Source organism: Rhinopithecus roxellana, chromosome 17 (genome assembly GCF_007565055.1).
Source record: "Rhinopithecus roxellana isolate Shanxi Qingling chromosome 17, ASM756505v1, whole genome shotgun sequence".
In the NCBI taxonomy this organism is placed as follows: domain Eukaryota; kingdom Metazoa; phylum Chordata; class Mammalia; order Primates; family Cercopithecidae; genus Rhinopithecus; species Rhinopithecus roxellana.
The window spans coordinates 54,859,508-54,874,766 of record NC_044565.1 but is presented as its reverse complement, the minus strand read 5'-3'; the positions used below and the strand labels follow the sequence as shown (position 1 = coordinate 54,874,766).

Here is a 15,259-nt window from a genome sequence, read left to right as displayed (position 1 = left end):
ATATTTTGATTTAAGGTTTACCTGTGTAGTTTGTACATAGGCTTATCAGTTATTTCAAATTCTTTATGAACTATTAACACTAGTAAATAACTACAGAGATTATCTTTTGTTCAAAGACATGATTTGGAAATTAATGTAGAACATCCAATAAAATAAATATTATAACCTTACTCCTACCAAAAATTTTAACCAGAGTTTTAAACCATGTACTCCTTTTTAAAATTATTTTCTTTCCCAGGTATTAAGCACTGGTTGATTCTCCTCTATTCTCAATATTGTACAAGCCAACAACTATACAACCATCACATACACACACAAAATCCACTCCAGCCACTTTCAAAGAGACCCAGCACACCACTGAGGAGGGGCTAACCAAGCAGAGACGGCCAGATCCCACCACCAGATCCCACCACCAGATCCCACAGCTTTCTGAGACCCACATCAGATCCCGCAGCTGTGGCAGAGAGGGTGACACATGGCCTCCAGAAACTGCCACAGCGTCTGTCCCACAAAGCAATAATTGTAAACTACAATTGTGAGAAACATTTAATTTCCTTAAAAATCTCCTATGTTGAAAATTAAAGACTAAGTGGCAGGCTGGGCGTGGTGGCTCACACCTGTAATCCCAGCATTTTTCGAGGCTGAGGTGGGCAAATCACTTGAAGTCAGGAGTTCGAGACCATCCTGGCCAACATGGTGAAACTCCATCTCTAACAAAAATATAAAAATGAGCCAGCCATAGTGGCATGTGCCTGTGATCCCAGCACTTTGGGAGGTTGAGGGAGGTGGATCACTTGAGGCCAGGAGTTCGAGAGCACCCTGGCCAACATGGTGAAACCCCACCTCTGCTAAAAATACAAAACTTAGCTGGGCATGGTGGCGCACACCTGTGATCCCAGCTACTTGGGAGGCTGAAGCAGGAGAATCACTTGAACCTGGGAGGCAGAGGTTTCAGTGAGCTTAGATTGTGTCACTGCACTCCAGCCTGAGTGACAGAGTGAGTCTCTGTCTCAAAACAAAATGAAAACTAAACTAAAAAACCCTGAATGGCTGGCATCATTTTATTACTTGGTATTCCTTTCCTAAAAAGGAAAAACTGATTTTTTACGTTGCTGATGCCCCACATCTACCTCAAGTTGTTTTTGGCAAGTTCCAATACTTCAACACCTCGAAGTACTGAAATACAAGCTTTTTACTTGGCTATTGCTGATGCCCTGTATGAGCAAAATGAACTTGTAGCCTTAATATAAACACATTCATTGGAAACATTTATTGTTAAAAGACCAAAAAACGACATGTGATTTCATCAGAACCAAAACGGAGGCTTCTACTCTTTTGTCCTATTTGGAAAAAGCCTGGTGTCCTATTCCCATCAGGAACCTGACAGCAAATGTCAGCATCACGGCTATGTTCACGGAGCGTGTGCTGGCAGGAATGGGCAAGAATAGCTGTCGGGAAGGGGTAGCTTTTGTAGTCAGTAAATCTTTCAAAACTAGTAAAAAAAACAATGCCAGGGCCAGGTGAGGTGCTCATGCCTATAATCCCAGCACTTTCGAAGGCCAAGGTGGGCAGATCACTGGAGATCAGGAGTTCGAGACCAGCCTGGCCAATGTGGTGAAACCCTGTCTGTACTAAAAATGAAAAAATTAGCTGGGTGTGGTGGCAGGAGCCTGTAATCCCAGCTACTCAGGAGGCTGAGGCATGAGAATTGCTGGAACCCAGGAGACAGAGGTTGCAGTGAGCCAAGATTGCACCGCCGCATTCCAGCCTGGGCAACAGAGCGAGACGCCGTCTCAAAAAAAAAAAAAAAAAAAAAAGGCAGATACAACGGAAAACTTCCAAATTTAAAATAGCAATGGTCATAGATGTTAACATATCCATGAGTCTTACCTAATTCATCAAGGGACACTTTTTAAGTTTAAGAAATTAAAATTTTATCCTTTAATTAAAAGTGACTGATAATACATAGACATCAAACAATAAGGCTTAGAAAACGCTCAGTGAGATTCCTCTCAAGAGAAGGCTCACACAGTGACAACATTTCTTTTTTTTTTTTGAGACGGAGTCTCACTATGTCGCCCAGGCTGGAGTGCAGTGGCGCGATCTCGGCTCACTGCAAGCTCCGCCTCCCAGGTTCACGCCATTCTCCTGCCTCAGCCTCCCCAGCAGCTGGGACCACAGGCGCCCACCACCACACCCAGCTACTTTTTTCTATTTTTAGTAGAGACGGGGTTTCACCATGTTAGCTAGGACAGTCTCAATCTCCTGACATCGTGATCCACCCGCCTCGGCCTCCCAAAGTGCTGGGATTACAGGCAACATTTCTGCACCGGTTTTACATAATCAAGTCTGCCACTCACTTATTTTAGAACGGAGGAAACCGAAGGCCGTAGACATTACATAAGTTGTCCAGAGCTCCTGGTCCATTAGTGATGCAGTGAAAGCCAGCATCGGGCCAAGGAACCGGGAAATAGTTCTTTTTCAATTCTACCACATTAGATCTCCTAGATAACTGCGTGTATTAAAATATTTGGTGTTCTAATAATTACATACCATATGAGTCATGGCAAAAATGATGACTTTTTAAAAATTAAACAAAAATTTATTGGAAAGAGCTCCTGGCCGGAGCATTTCCGTGACTCCTCCCTATCATCCCAACTAACAGTTCCTCTATGGCTCAGGCGCTTCTGCACTAATCAGTCAGCGGCAAGTCTCCGAAAGAAGAAAAAGCCCAACTTGTTTTCAAATCAAACTCTAGGGAGCATTTCTTAAGCAGGGAAAGAGGTCTCAGGAACAGATCCATACACATATTACATGGGACACATCCATTCATTTTGCAGTGGAATGCACCTTGGTTAAGGATAGGAATGTTTCACATTATGTGGAAACATCATAATTTTTCCTGCAAAACGATGGCTATAAAATTAAATGTAGCTCACACCTCATTACAACTTTTTATAATTGTACATTTAAAAATAAGTAAAAGAGGCTATTTGAATTGTTCGTTAACACAAAGGATAAATGCTGGAGGGGATGAAGAGTCCATCTTTCATGATGTGATTATTTCACATTGTATGCCTGTTTCAAAATATCTCATGTACCCCCTAAGTATATACACCTACTATGTACACATAAAAATTAGAATAAAAAAATTTTAAAAACTTTTTAGCCAAATTTAATTTTTTTTTTTTTTTTTAAGACGGAGTCTCGCTTTGTCACCTAGGCTGGAGTGCAGTGGCCGGACCTCGGCTCACTGCAAGCTCCACCTCCCAGGTTCATGCCATTCTCCTGCCTCAGCCTGCCGAGTAGCTGGGACTACAGGTGCCCGCCACCTTGCCCAGCTAGTTTTATTTTTGCCAAATTTAATTTTTATATAACAGTGTGATAAAGTTTAACTACTGACTAATGAATAGATGATTGGGGAAAACGAATTTTTCTCATGGGTGACTAACTTCTTTTGAAAACATAAACAATGCAGTGTTTTAGACTTTTAGATTAAGTGCTGACATATATATTTCTTCATAAAATAATACTTTACTTATTTCAATTATGTAATTCAATAATTTACTATTTTATACAATAACAATCATAATATAATTGACTAAATTTAATCATTGAAATTGCAAAATTATCTGAAAAAGAGCCCACAATTCCTTTGGTTTGTAACAGAGGAAGTCAGACAATCGTTTAATGAGGGGCGCTCATTAGACATTCCTGCCTCCACAAATGCTAGCATGGGGATTTGGGAGTAGTTTGTAATTTTTCTTTTGATTTTACTAAAGAACAATCAAAATAATTGCTTGATGTCACTCATAAGTTAATGTTTCACTAAAAAGGAAACGAAATGCAAGGCTATGAGGATGTGCTGCAGATGCACCTGCTTTAGAATCAATTTTGTGACCTGGATCTGCTCACTGAGGGTTTGTTAGGCTGGAATGACCTTGGTCTTTGCAACCCAATTTGTAAAAGTAAAGCTAAAAACATATTTTAGCCTGTAAACTCTTTTACCTCATCATAATTGAAACCTTTCTATTGAAAGGCACGTCTTCATGAATAGCATAGGGGAAAAAAAACGCCAGAAAAACATCTAAAGGACTGATGTGTACCTGGAAGTCAGCCACGGGCATGTAACATATAATTCTGCCATGATACATTTTGAGCAAAATCATCACCTTCCCCCTTAGTTTCTAAAGGTTTTCCACACCCATCCCTGTCACAGACCTGAAATGCCAGTATTTACAAGATAAATGTAATCACTGCAGTCCCAAAGTCTTGCAAGCTTGATCTGCCCTGACCTTCACTTGACCTGACCTCACCCTGCAGACGTCCAGATGTAAGAATGGGCTTAGTTTCCCAGGATGAACCTTGTTAAATGGTGGAAATGGAGTCTACAGAGAGGTCAGCAGGTCACATTTTAATTGACCGTTCATTGTTTACCATCCTGCCGCTCCCAGAATGAGGAAGTGAGGAAGGAGAAACAGGGCTCCTTGGTAAGCAGTGGGAGGCTCTTAGGGGGCCATGTGCTGAGCACCACATATGCAGATGGGAAATGAGTTTAAGGCTGGCCTGAATTTGTGTCATCCTAAGGAGGGTCACCTATTCTGCCCACGAGATAGAACGGCTTATGTTTAACCGAGAACCCTTTCAAGAGACAAAGACTGAGTTCCAGTGAGAGAAGAGAAAGCAAGCATAACGTGTATTGCTTTCCAGCAACACCTGCCCACACATTTCATCATTAGGACTAGGTCCCCAAATAAGTCACTTTAGGCAGCACATTGTGGAAAAAAAATGCAGGCATTACCTTCTGTGTCTTGCATATTTGCCACTGACATGACCACTGCCGTCACAGCCAGGGGTGGGACAGCTGCAACAGGAAAGAATGGATTACACGGTGCCGCAGGCAGGCAGGTGAGACGGAAAGCTTCCGTGGCAGCAGAGAGGTGGGCGGCCCGGACAGAGGAGAGAAATCAGACAATCCAAAGGAGGGGGCAATTCGGGGAGGCTTTTTACGAGTAAGTCTCGGGGGAATTAATTTCATCAGTGCAGCGGGGCGTGAGCAGGCCGCCCATGAGCTCGAAAGTGCAGTGTGCCCCTTAGAAGGCGTGAATTTTCCAAACTGCGAATGGGGATGCATTTTACCCACATGGCACTAACCTGAACAGCTCTTGTATGGCTGGTTCCACGGGAACTGCAGAGAGATGGAAATAGATAACAATTTACCATCCATCACAAGCACCCCTCTTCCACAGAAAATTACCAAAAGGGTGGCGTGAAAGTGGGGTCAGAGTGAATCGACCTCGGTTCCACAGGACGAAGGTGACCCTGAGCCGGCCTCAGGAGGCAGGGAAGCGCGGACGTACCTCGAACCCCTTTGGACCGCGTGCGATGCCGCTTCTCCTCGGTGTCCACCTCCATCTGGGGATAGATTAGCAGCAGTCAATGTGCTTATCCGGCCTGTGCTGGCCAGCCCTGCAGGGGTGGCTCGCTCTCCCTGGCATTCTATTGACGGGGCTTTAATCCTGTTTCATTCCGTGAAGGGAAGCCCTCTACAAGGGCAGAGGGTGGGTAAGACCGGGGTCAGGCAATCTAAATGTATTATTCAAACAATTATAAACAGAGGGATTCAATGTAGGGAACACTGAGTCAGGAGGCCCTTGCCCTCTATAATGGGGTAGCTCTTGATGAATCTTGAAGTACCATCTATTTACTCTCTTTTCAAGAATTTGATGGAGGCATATCTGTGTGCTTCTGAGTTGTAATTTGTATCAAGAATATAACAGCCATTAGGTTTACAAGAAGGTGAATATATATAATATATATGTATTTTTATATATCTTATGTATATATAAAACATATTTATATATAACATATATTTTGTGTGTGTATATAAAACTTTCAGTTATAAGAATCTAATTATATATACATTATATATAACATATACATTTATATATACACATGCATATTTTATATGTATATAATATTTAGATTCTCCTTGTAACTGAAAGGTTTAATCTGATTAAGCGGTTAAGACAAGAGGCTGTAGGTATAATGGAAGAACATGTTTTACCATCAGGGACGCACTCTCAATATTGTTTAGTTCCTGGAATGCAACTATCCTCTACATTTATCTAAATTGCTAGGTTTCCTTTGAGACATCTAGACCTTCCACTCATAGGAACTAACACATCTTATACTTGAGACATTACAGATGCTTTTATATTACTTTGTGGGATCTTCACAACATTTTTTTAAGGAAAGTATTTTTATTATATCTATTTAATACACAAGAAAACAAAAATTCAGACCACCTGAGTTAAAACCAAGATCATCTGAGTATAAGGTTTTGGAGTAGGAACCAAAAATCACATCTGTCTATGTTCCCTCTAAGCCTCAGGAGCACGCTGTTGCATGGCAAATACACGTGAGTACATTTGTTCAGCAAATATTCCCACAGTACGTCAAGTGTCTGCACATGGCAAACTGGATAGCAGGAGAATTCTACTCAAGATGACTGGGGAGTTAAGAAGAGATGAGCAGTAGAAGCTGGCCAGAGCCCCACTGAATGGCCTCTACACCGGCTCACAGGGTACACCAAAGCCACTTCCTCCACGGTTTAGAGGAAGAACATTGGAACTGAGTGAAGAAGACCCATTAGATGCCTGTGGTGCTATTCGATGCACACTCCAGAAAAGAACAGGGTAGACCTGCCGCTAAAATAAGCTACAGCACTAGCAAGGCACGACTCAACAGATACAATACGAACGGCATCAGAAATCCACATGGACAGTGCCTGATTTAATGTTTAAATCAACTAACCAGTAGCTATTTATTGATGAATACTTTGGCTAAGTATTATGGTATCACAGGATAAAAACATACATATAATAAAAACATAAGCTCATTTAATTAGCTTAAAAATCTCTTAATGGGCTATATCTATGAACAGATATAATGATGTGCCAGATTTAACATCAAAACAAAAACTTCAGCAAAGGAGTCAATGGGAACTGGAAGCCGAGGAAAGATGCTCAGGGAAAGCTGTGATCCATGAGAATTGTTTGTGTAGGTGTGAAAGGAAGGAAAAGAGACTGTCTCTATGACTTGTATCTAGAGGCTTGATATACAGTTATTGAGTGAATGAATGAATGAATGAATTAGTCCATTTGCTGGGAATGCTGCAGGTCAAGGAGGTGCCTGAGGTGGAACGTTGGAAAGACAACATTGGATAGTGCACACGACAGGCCTGCGCCAGGGCCATGTGTAGAATTGGAAGGGATGTCCTGGGAGGCCCTGCTGGTCCAGCTGAATAGACAGCTGCTGGCCTTTCTTGAGCATGGGGAGGACGAGTTGCAAATATGTTTTAGAAAAAAACAAGTTAGTGGCAGTTTGAGAGAGGGCATGGTGGGGGCAGGCAGTGCAGTTGGAAGCAAGCTGGGAGGAGACCAGCAGTCGCCTAAGAATAAAGGGCTTGGGCAGTGGCCTCAACAGCATCTGTGGCTTAGTCCCATCGTCAGTCAATTCGGGAACATAGTTGTCTGGGAAAGAAAGAAATGCGTTTAAAAAACTTTCCGATGGAAGAATTCACACAACACAATGGCTCATAAGGCAGCTTTTGGGTTTTCTGCCCTTTCCTATGACTTGAAGATATGCCTGGGATATGAAACTCTGACTGTGGCCACATTACGTGGATTTGACATTTAAATAAATAGCACCCCGAGTAACACATCAATGCTCTGAAATTGCTATTCAACATGAAAATACTTCCAAACACCAGAAAATTCTAGCAAAGGGATGTAGGGCCAAAGTGACATGAGGCAGAGATGAACTAAGAGTCAAGAAGCCTAAAGTGATGGCGAAAACGCCATTCATATCCACGAGAAACAGTGTTTCCTGGGGTCCCCTGCCCTTGTCACAGGACTGGGGATGCAGAGATAATGGGGTAAAATCGTATTCTTTAAGGAATTCAAAATTGAATTAAAACCTTTAATGAAGGCCTATACGTTGAGAAACATTCTCCAGGGGCTGTAGTGGAAGCTTGGATGAGGCTTCCATTGGATTCCATGGATTCCATTCCACCATTCCATTGGATGAGGACTAGAAAGAAAGAGAAATTTCCTGGAGGAACTGATATTTGGGCTGAATTTTAAAGGTTAATTGGATGTTTCATTCTGGTTTAGTCTTGGGAGGGTGTATGTGTCCAGGAATTTATCCATTTCTTCTAGATTTTCAAGTTTATTTGCATAGAGGTATTTATAGTATTCTCTGATGGTAGTTTGTATTTCTATGGAATTGGTGGTGATATCCCCTTTATCATTTTTTATTGCATCTATTTGATTCTTCTCTCTTTTCTTCTTTATTAGTCTTGCTAGCAGTCTATCTATTTTGTTGATCTTTTCAAAAAACCAGCTCCTGGATGAAGTTGAATCCCTGAATAGACCAGTAACAGGCTCTGAAATTGAGGCAATAATTAATAGCCTACCAACCAAAAAAAGGCCAGGACCAGACAGATTCATAGCCGAATCAGAGGTACAAATGTCAGAGGCACAAAGAGGAGCTGGTACCATTCCTTCTGAAACTATTCCAAATAAAAAAAAAAAATGGATTCCTTTTCCCTAACTCATTTTATGAGGCCAGCATCATCCTGATACCACAGTCTGGCAGAGACACAACAAAAAAAGGGAATTTTAGACCAATATCCCTGACGAACATCGACGTGAAATCCTCAATCAAATACTGGCAAACCGAATCCAGCAGCACATCACAAAGCTTATCCACCAGGATCAAGTTGGCTGCATCCCTGGGATGCAAGGCTGGTTCAACATACTCAAATCAATAAACATGATCCATCACGTAAACAGAACCAAAGACAAAAACCACATGATTATCTCAATAGATGCAGAAAAGGCCTTTGACAAAATTCAACAGCACTTCATGCTAAAAATTCTCAATAAACTAGGTGTTGATGTGACGTATTTCAAAATAATAAGAGCTATTTATGACAAACCCACAGCCAATATCATACTGAATGGGCAAAAACTGGAAGCATTCCCTTTGAAAACTGGCATAAGACAGGGATGCCCTCACTCACCACTCCTATTCAACATAGTGTTGGGAGTTCTGGCCAGGGCAATCAGGCAGGAGAAAGAAATAAAGGGTATTCAATTAGGAAAAGAGGAAGTCAAATTGTCCCTGTTTGCAGATGACATGATTGTATATTTAGAAAACCCCATCGTCTCAGCCCAAACTCTCCTTAAGCTGATAAGCAACTTCATTGAAGTCTCAGAATACAAAATCAATGTGCAAAAATCACAAGCATTCTTACACACCAATAACAGACAGAGAGCCAAATCATGAGTGAACTCCCATTCACAATTGCTTCAAAAAGAATAAAATACCTAGGAATCCAGATAATAAGGGATGTGAAGGACCTCTTCAAGGAAATTAACAAACCACTGCTCAATGAAATAAAAGAGAACACAAACAAATGGAAGAACATTCCATGCTCATGGATAGGAAGAATCAATATCATGAAAATGGCCATACTGCCCAAGGTAATTTAAGATTCTATGCCATCCCCATCAAGCTACCAATGACTTTCTTAACAGAACTGGAAAAAAACTACTTTAAATTTCACATGCAACCAAAAGGAGCCCGCATTGCCAAGACAATCCTAAGCCAAAAGAACAAAGCTGGAGGCATCACGCTACCTGACTTCAAACTGTACTACAAGGCTACAGTAACCAACACAGCATGGTACTGGTACCAAAACAGAGATACAGACCAATGGAACAGACCAGAGGCCTCAGAAATACTACTACCCATCTACAACCATCTGATCTTTGACAAACCTGGCAAAAAGAAGAAATGGGGAAAGGAATCCCTATTTAATAAATGGTGCTGGGAAAACAGGCTAGCTATATGTAGAAAGCTGAAACTGCATCCCTTCCTTACATTTTATATAAAAATTAATTCAAGATGGATTAAAGACTTAAATGTTAGGCCTAACCTAGGCGATACCATTCAGGACATAGGCATGGGCAAGGACTTCATGACTAAAACACCAAAAGCAATGGCAACAAAAGCCAAAATAGAAAAATGGGATCTAATTAAACTAAAGAGCTTCTGCACAGCAAAAGAAACTACCATCAGAGTGAACAGGCAACCTACAGAATGGGAGAAAATTTTTGCAATCTACCCATCTGGCAAAGGGCTAATATGAAGAATCTACAAAGAACTTAAACAAATTTACAAGAAAAAATCAAACAACCCCATCAAAAAGTGGGCGAAGGATATGAAGAGACACTTCTCAAAAGAAGACATTTATGCGACCAACAGACACATGAAAAAATGCTCATCATGACTGGCCATCAGAGAAATGCAAATCAAAACCATAATGAGATACCATCTCACACCAGTTAGAATGGCAATCATTAAAAAGTCAGGAAAAAACAGATGCTGGAGAGGATGTGGAGAAATAAGAACACTTTTACACTGTTGGTGGGACTGTAAACTAGTTCAACCATTGTGGAAGACAGTGTGTTGATTCCTCAAGGATCTAGAACTAGAAATACCATTTGACCCAGCCATCCCATTACTGGGTATATACCCAAAGGATTATAAATCTTGCTACTATGAAGACCATGCACATGTATGTTTATTGCGGCACTATTCACAATAGCAAAGACTTGGAATCAACCCAAATACCCATCAATGATAGACTGGGTTAAGAAAATGTGGCACATATACACCATGGAATACTATGCAGCCATAAAGAAGGATGAGTTCACGTCCTTTGTAGGGACATGGATGAAGCTGGAAACCATCATTTTGAGCAAACTATTGCAAGTACAGAAAACCAAACATCACATATTCTCTCACAGGTGGGAAGTGAACAATGAGAACAGTTGGATACAGGGTGGGGAACATCACACACCAGGGCCTGTCATGGGGTGTGGGGAGCGGGGAGGGACAGCATTAAGAGAAATATCTAATGTAAATGACAAATTAATGAGTGCAGCACACCAACATGGCACATGTATACATACGTAACAAACCTGCATGTTGTGCACATGTACCCGAGAACTTTAAGTTTATATATGTGTGTGTATATATATATATATATACACACACACACACACATACACACACACACATACATAAATATTGAATGTTTCAGGTTAAAAAGAGAAACTGTGGTGAGCGTGTATTCCTCACAGTGGGAACAGGATGTGCAAAGACCCAAAGGCTTGGAGAGACCGGTGTGTTCCAGGAGAGACAAAGCTGGGGCTGAGGTGGGAGAGACACACTCTGAGCTTGGCTATGAGCTCCCTTCAGTAGGGCACAGACTTCTCAAAGCTTCTAGCAGAACAGGGGCCAGCCACACTCAGTGATCACTGGGCTTGCTTACCCTTATCCAGCATCTCGTGAATAAACTCGTATTTATGATTTCTCTGGCTGTAGTTTAGGGAAGAACCTGTGAGCAAAAGTACAGTAAAGCTAGTTTTCCTTTGTGGGCATTAAATCGAAAAACTTGGCCTTGTTAGTTAACTGCTCATATGGTTGGATAAGGGTAAGAATTGTTTTATTTTTATAATTAAATTCTTCATCCTTTCAGTATTTTTATGCATATAGAGGCAACCCTATTTTTTTTCCAGTCAGGTAGCAGTTTTTCCACTAATCAGTTATTAAATAAATCATATTCCCTCCCTACACTAAAATATTCCTCTTGCTCAATGTGAAATTCCTACCATAGTTGGGTCTGTGATCAGACCCTCTGTTCCCTACTGTTGGTTTCTTCCAGCATGAATGCTGTTTGGATTACGGTGGCTCTACAGTGTGTTTTCCTCTGCTGAACAAGGCCCCTTGCTATGAGCATTACAGGAGATAATTTATGAGAGATGCCGAGCACAGCACACCACATGGAGCAGATGCTAAACAGATGGGGGTTCCCCTTTCTTTCCCTTTCAGCCAATGAAACCCAAATCTGAAGAGTTTCAAAAACTGTTTTAAATTTCATGTTTACATAGCTGTTTAATAAGTGCCAACTGCCAGCAAGGTTCAGATTAAGCAGAAAGCATAAAGCGCATGGTCTGAAATGCCAGGAGGTTTTATTTTCTAATGCGTGCACCTGACAGTGTGTGGTCCTGAGGCAGCTGGCCCTTGCCAGTGCTCTCGCAATGTGTTGCTTCAGGACTCCCCAGCCCCGCCATCCTGCCCTTCCTGTCTCTCCTACCCTCCTGAAAAGAACGCTTGGGCTTGCTTCCACCCAGGGCCTGCCCACCCCTGGCGACTGTCATTGGCAGCCTCAGGTATTTAAACCGTTCATTTGAATTCATTCTTCTGGTGGTCCCAGGGCCAGAAGTGCGAGCTTCACTTAGTGAACCTGTGAACAACTCAGTAGGGTTTTCTAAGACATCAGCTCTGATTTTCCTTGGAACTGCAGAAAGTTCACCTCAGTTATCACTGCTTGGGTTTCTGATTACCTCTCCAGTAATTTACATTTAGAAAATCACCCATAGGGCCGGGCGCGGTGGCTCAAGCCTGTAATCCCAGCACTTTGGGAGGCCGAGACAGGCGGATCACGAGGTCAGGAGATCAAGACCATCCTGGCTAATACGGTGAAACCCCGTCTCTACTAAAAAATACAAAAAACTAGCCGGGCGAGGTGGCGGGCGCCTGTAGTCCCAGCTACTCGGGAGGCTGAGGCAGGAGAATGGCGTAAACCTGGGAGGCGGAGCTTGCAGTGAGCTGAGATCTGGCCACTGCACTCCAGCCTGGGCAACAGAGCGAGACTCCGTCTCAAAAAAAAAAAAAAAAAAAAAAAAGAAAATCACCCATAAAACTCCATCTAAGCAGTAATTCTTTCATTTTGAAGTCTAATATTTATTTTTAAAATAAGGATGTTTTCTAAGAAGATTTAAAATGTTTTATATGTAAAGAGAAGTCTTGAATTTAAGGAATCTATTTTCAGGCAATAAAGCTTTCAGGAGTGATTCATGAAGCGAGAGCAGGTGAATTATTTCCTAATATGAAAACTTTACATTTGGACTCAGGATTTATTTTATTACTATGATCTTCTTTCTCTTCCTTCCAATAAAAGGGATGCTTTCTTCAAGTTGAGCCTCAGTGAAGAGATTATAATGTATATATATATTTGATACCTATATTTAGGGACAGGGTATCACTTTGTCACCCAGGCTGGAGTACAGTGGCACAATCTTAGCTCGCTGCAGCCTCGGACTCCACTTCCACAGTGGCTGGACTGCAGGCGTGTGCCACCATGCCTGGCTAATCTTTTCAATTATTTGTAGAGCCAGGGTCTCACTATGTTTCCCAGGCTGGTCTTGAACTCCTGGACTCAAGTGATCCTATTGCCTCTGACTTCCAAAGTTCTGGGATCCCTGGTGTGAGCCATGGTACCTGGCTAAGAACTAATATTTTAAATGCATGAAAATTTCATAAATTCAGTAAAATTCCTTGGAGTCCTCATCTGCTGCTTTCTGATGTCAAGTACCACATCAGGCCACAACTGTGAACCCATGACGGGTTCACTTTGGGTCCCAGGCCTGCCAGAGACCAGCAAGGTCCCCTCAGCCCGAGTCTCTAGCCGCAGGGACCTGATCTCCACACCCCACGGAGTCCTCTTGCAGGAACGGGCATGGGGGCTTGGATTGCAGGCAGCTTCCACTTCGACACCAAACCTGAGCTCCAGGCCTCCCTCCCTGCCACAGTCACTCCTCTACTATCCAGGAAGCAATTTCCATTTTGCCAGCCAGCTGGACTCTGCCTTTCAGCTCCTGCTGCTCAGTTCGCTTGGTCAATTCTTTGCTTGTCAGCACCATCAAGAAGAGGAGACGGGAGGGAGGGCAGGAGCCAGAGGTCAGTCCCAGCCTCTGTGAGGGGTAAGGCAGGCTTGGGGAAGGAATGTTGAAGAGAAACTGGAAGTCCTGGCAGAAGGCAGTGCAGTTGTGCACGTCTAGCCATATCCAGGTGTTTTCCCAAGAGCACGTCTTCCCAGGAATTACTCTCTCCAAGGCAGCTGGGAGCTGGTCAGCCTGTCACAACCCTACGTCATAGAAAATACCTCCATGTCTCAATTCGGACTCCAGCAAATTTGGGCTCCTAAAAATACATCTATGAAGATTAGCAAGAATCAGAACATATTTTCTAGTCATCCTTGAAAAATGTTTAAATGGAGAATGACAACAATTAAAAATTGTTTTCCAAACTATGACAATATTTCCTGCTTTTTGGTGAAATTAATGTAGTGTAAACACATTAATATTTGGGATTCACACCTGATATTCATATTTTGAAAGGACAGCATTTTATCAGGTCGCGAAAGAGTTAAACACAAGTGGGTTTATAGTTCATTACATCATGGTTTACGATTTTTAAATTTTCATTGTTCAACTTCATAGGATAAAAAGGAGAAAATTAGGCATATAAAACAGGAAAAAGAGGCTTGATTTGTCTGCTCCTAATTTTCCCTTTTCCTCCTTTCCATTTTTTTATTGATGCAGATGGCAATTAGTGAAGCCACTGTCCTGAGGAAAGAGATCCACATTCCTGGATCTGTCCCTTTCACCCCATCACTGTGGACAATGTGTGTGCCTGTTTGGTCCGGCAAGGTTGATGCCAACAAAGCCAAGAGAAATTAAAATGAGAAAATAAAAATTATCTTGGTGAAACAAGTGAAGATACAGCTAATACTTACATGGTATCTGCCACTCTGTACGCTGACCCTGACAGTCTCTAGGGTGAAACAAGGTAAAACTATTCCTCTGTACTCAGAAATAAAGATGATTTTGTAGGTTACCACTTTTTAGAAAATGAAAGAAAATATTGGAAATAGCAATATTTGAAGTTCACTTGAATGAGATTTGAAAGCTAATTGTTTTATGAACTGGTCAATGAGTATTTAGTAAGCTTTAAACAGGTGGCATACAAGAACGTTTTAGGAAGATATTCTAAAACATGACCTTGACCTAAACTGAAACAGAAAAAGCATCCCTCCCCCATTCTTTGGTTACAAATTCCCTTAAAGTACTAAAGAGGTTTACAAATGTGTATAAAATCAAACTGAGTTTTGACCCTAACATGTCTTAGTCTTTCTCCTGATTCCAGTCACTAACGATCAGCCTCTGCTAATCACTTCTCAGGTAGAAGTTCTGGAGGGCACCAGTTGGGAACTGATATTCAGCTACAAGTGAGGGAAACATAGAGCAGGTCTTAGAAACCCACGCGTGGCTGTGCTCTT

At 41.9% G+C, this 15,259-nt stretch overlaps 1 protein-coding gene across 9 annotated transcripts in view; it reads right to left on the bottom strand.

Moving 5' to 3' along the window:
• The window catches only part of MYT1L (myelin transcription factor 1 like), a 542,339-nt gene that overhangs the window by 182,218 nt on the left and 344,862 nt on the right, over nucleotides 1–15,259 (bottom strand). For all 9 annotated transcript variants that reach the window (XM_030921195.1, XM_030921201.1, XM_030921198.1 and 6 more), the window contains 3 exons: nucleotides 5,361–5,415; nucleotides 5,155–5,188; nucleotides 4,802–4,864 (listed from right to left, as the gene is read on the bottom strand). In XM_030921195.1, coding sequence (XP_030777055.1) covers nucleotides 4,802–4,864; nucleotides 5,155–5,188; nucleotides 5,361–5,415 — 152 coding nt within the window. The remainder of the gene's footprint in view (nucleotides 1–4,801; nucleotides 4,865–5,154; nucleotides 5,189–5,360; nucleotides 5,416–15,259) is intronic.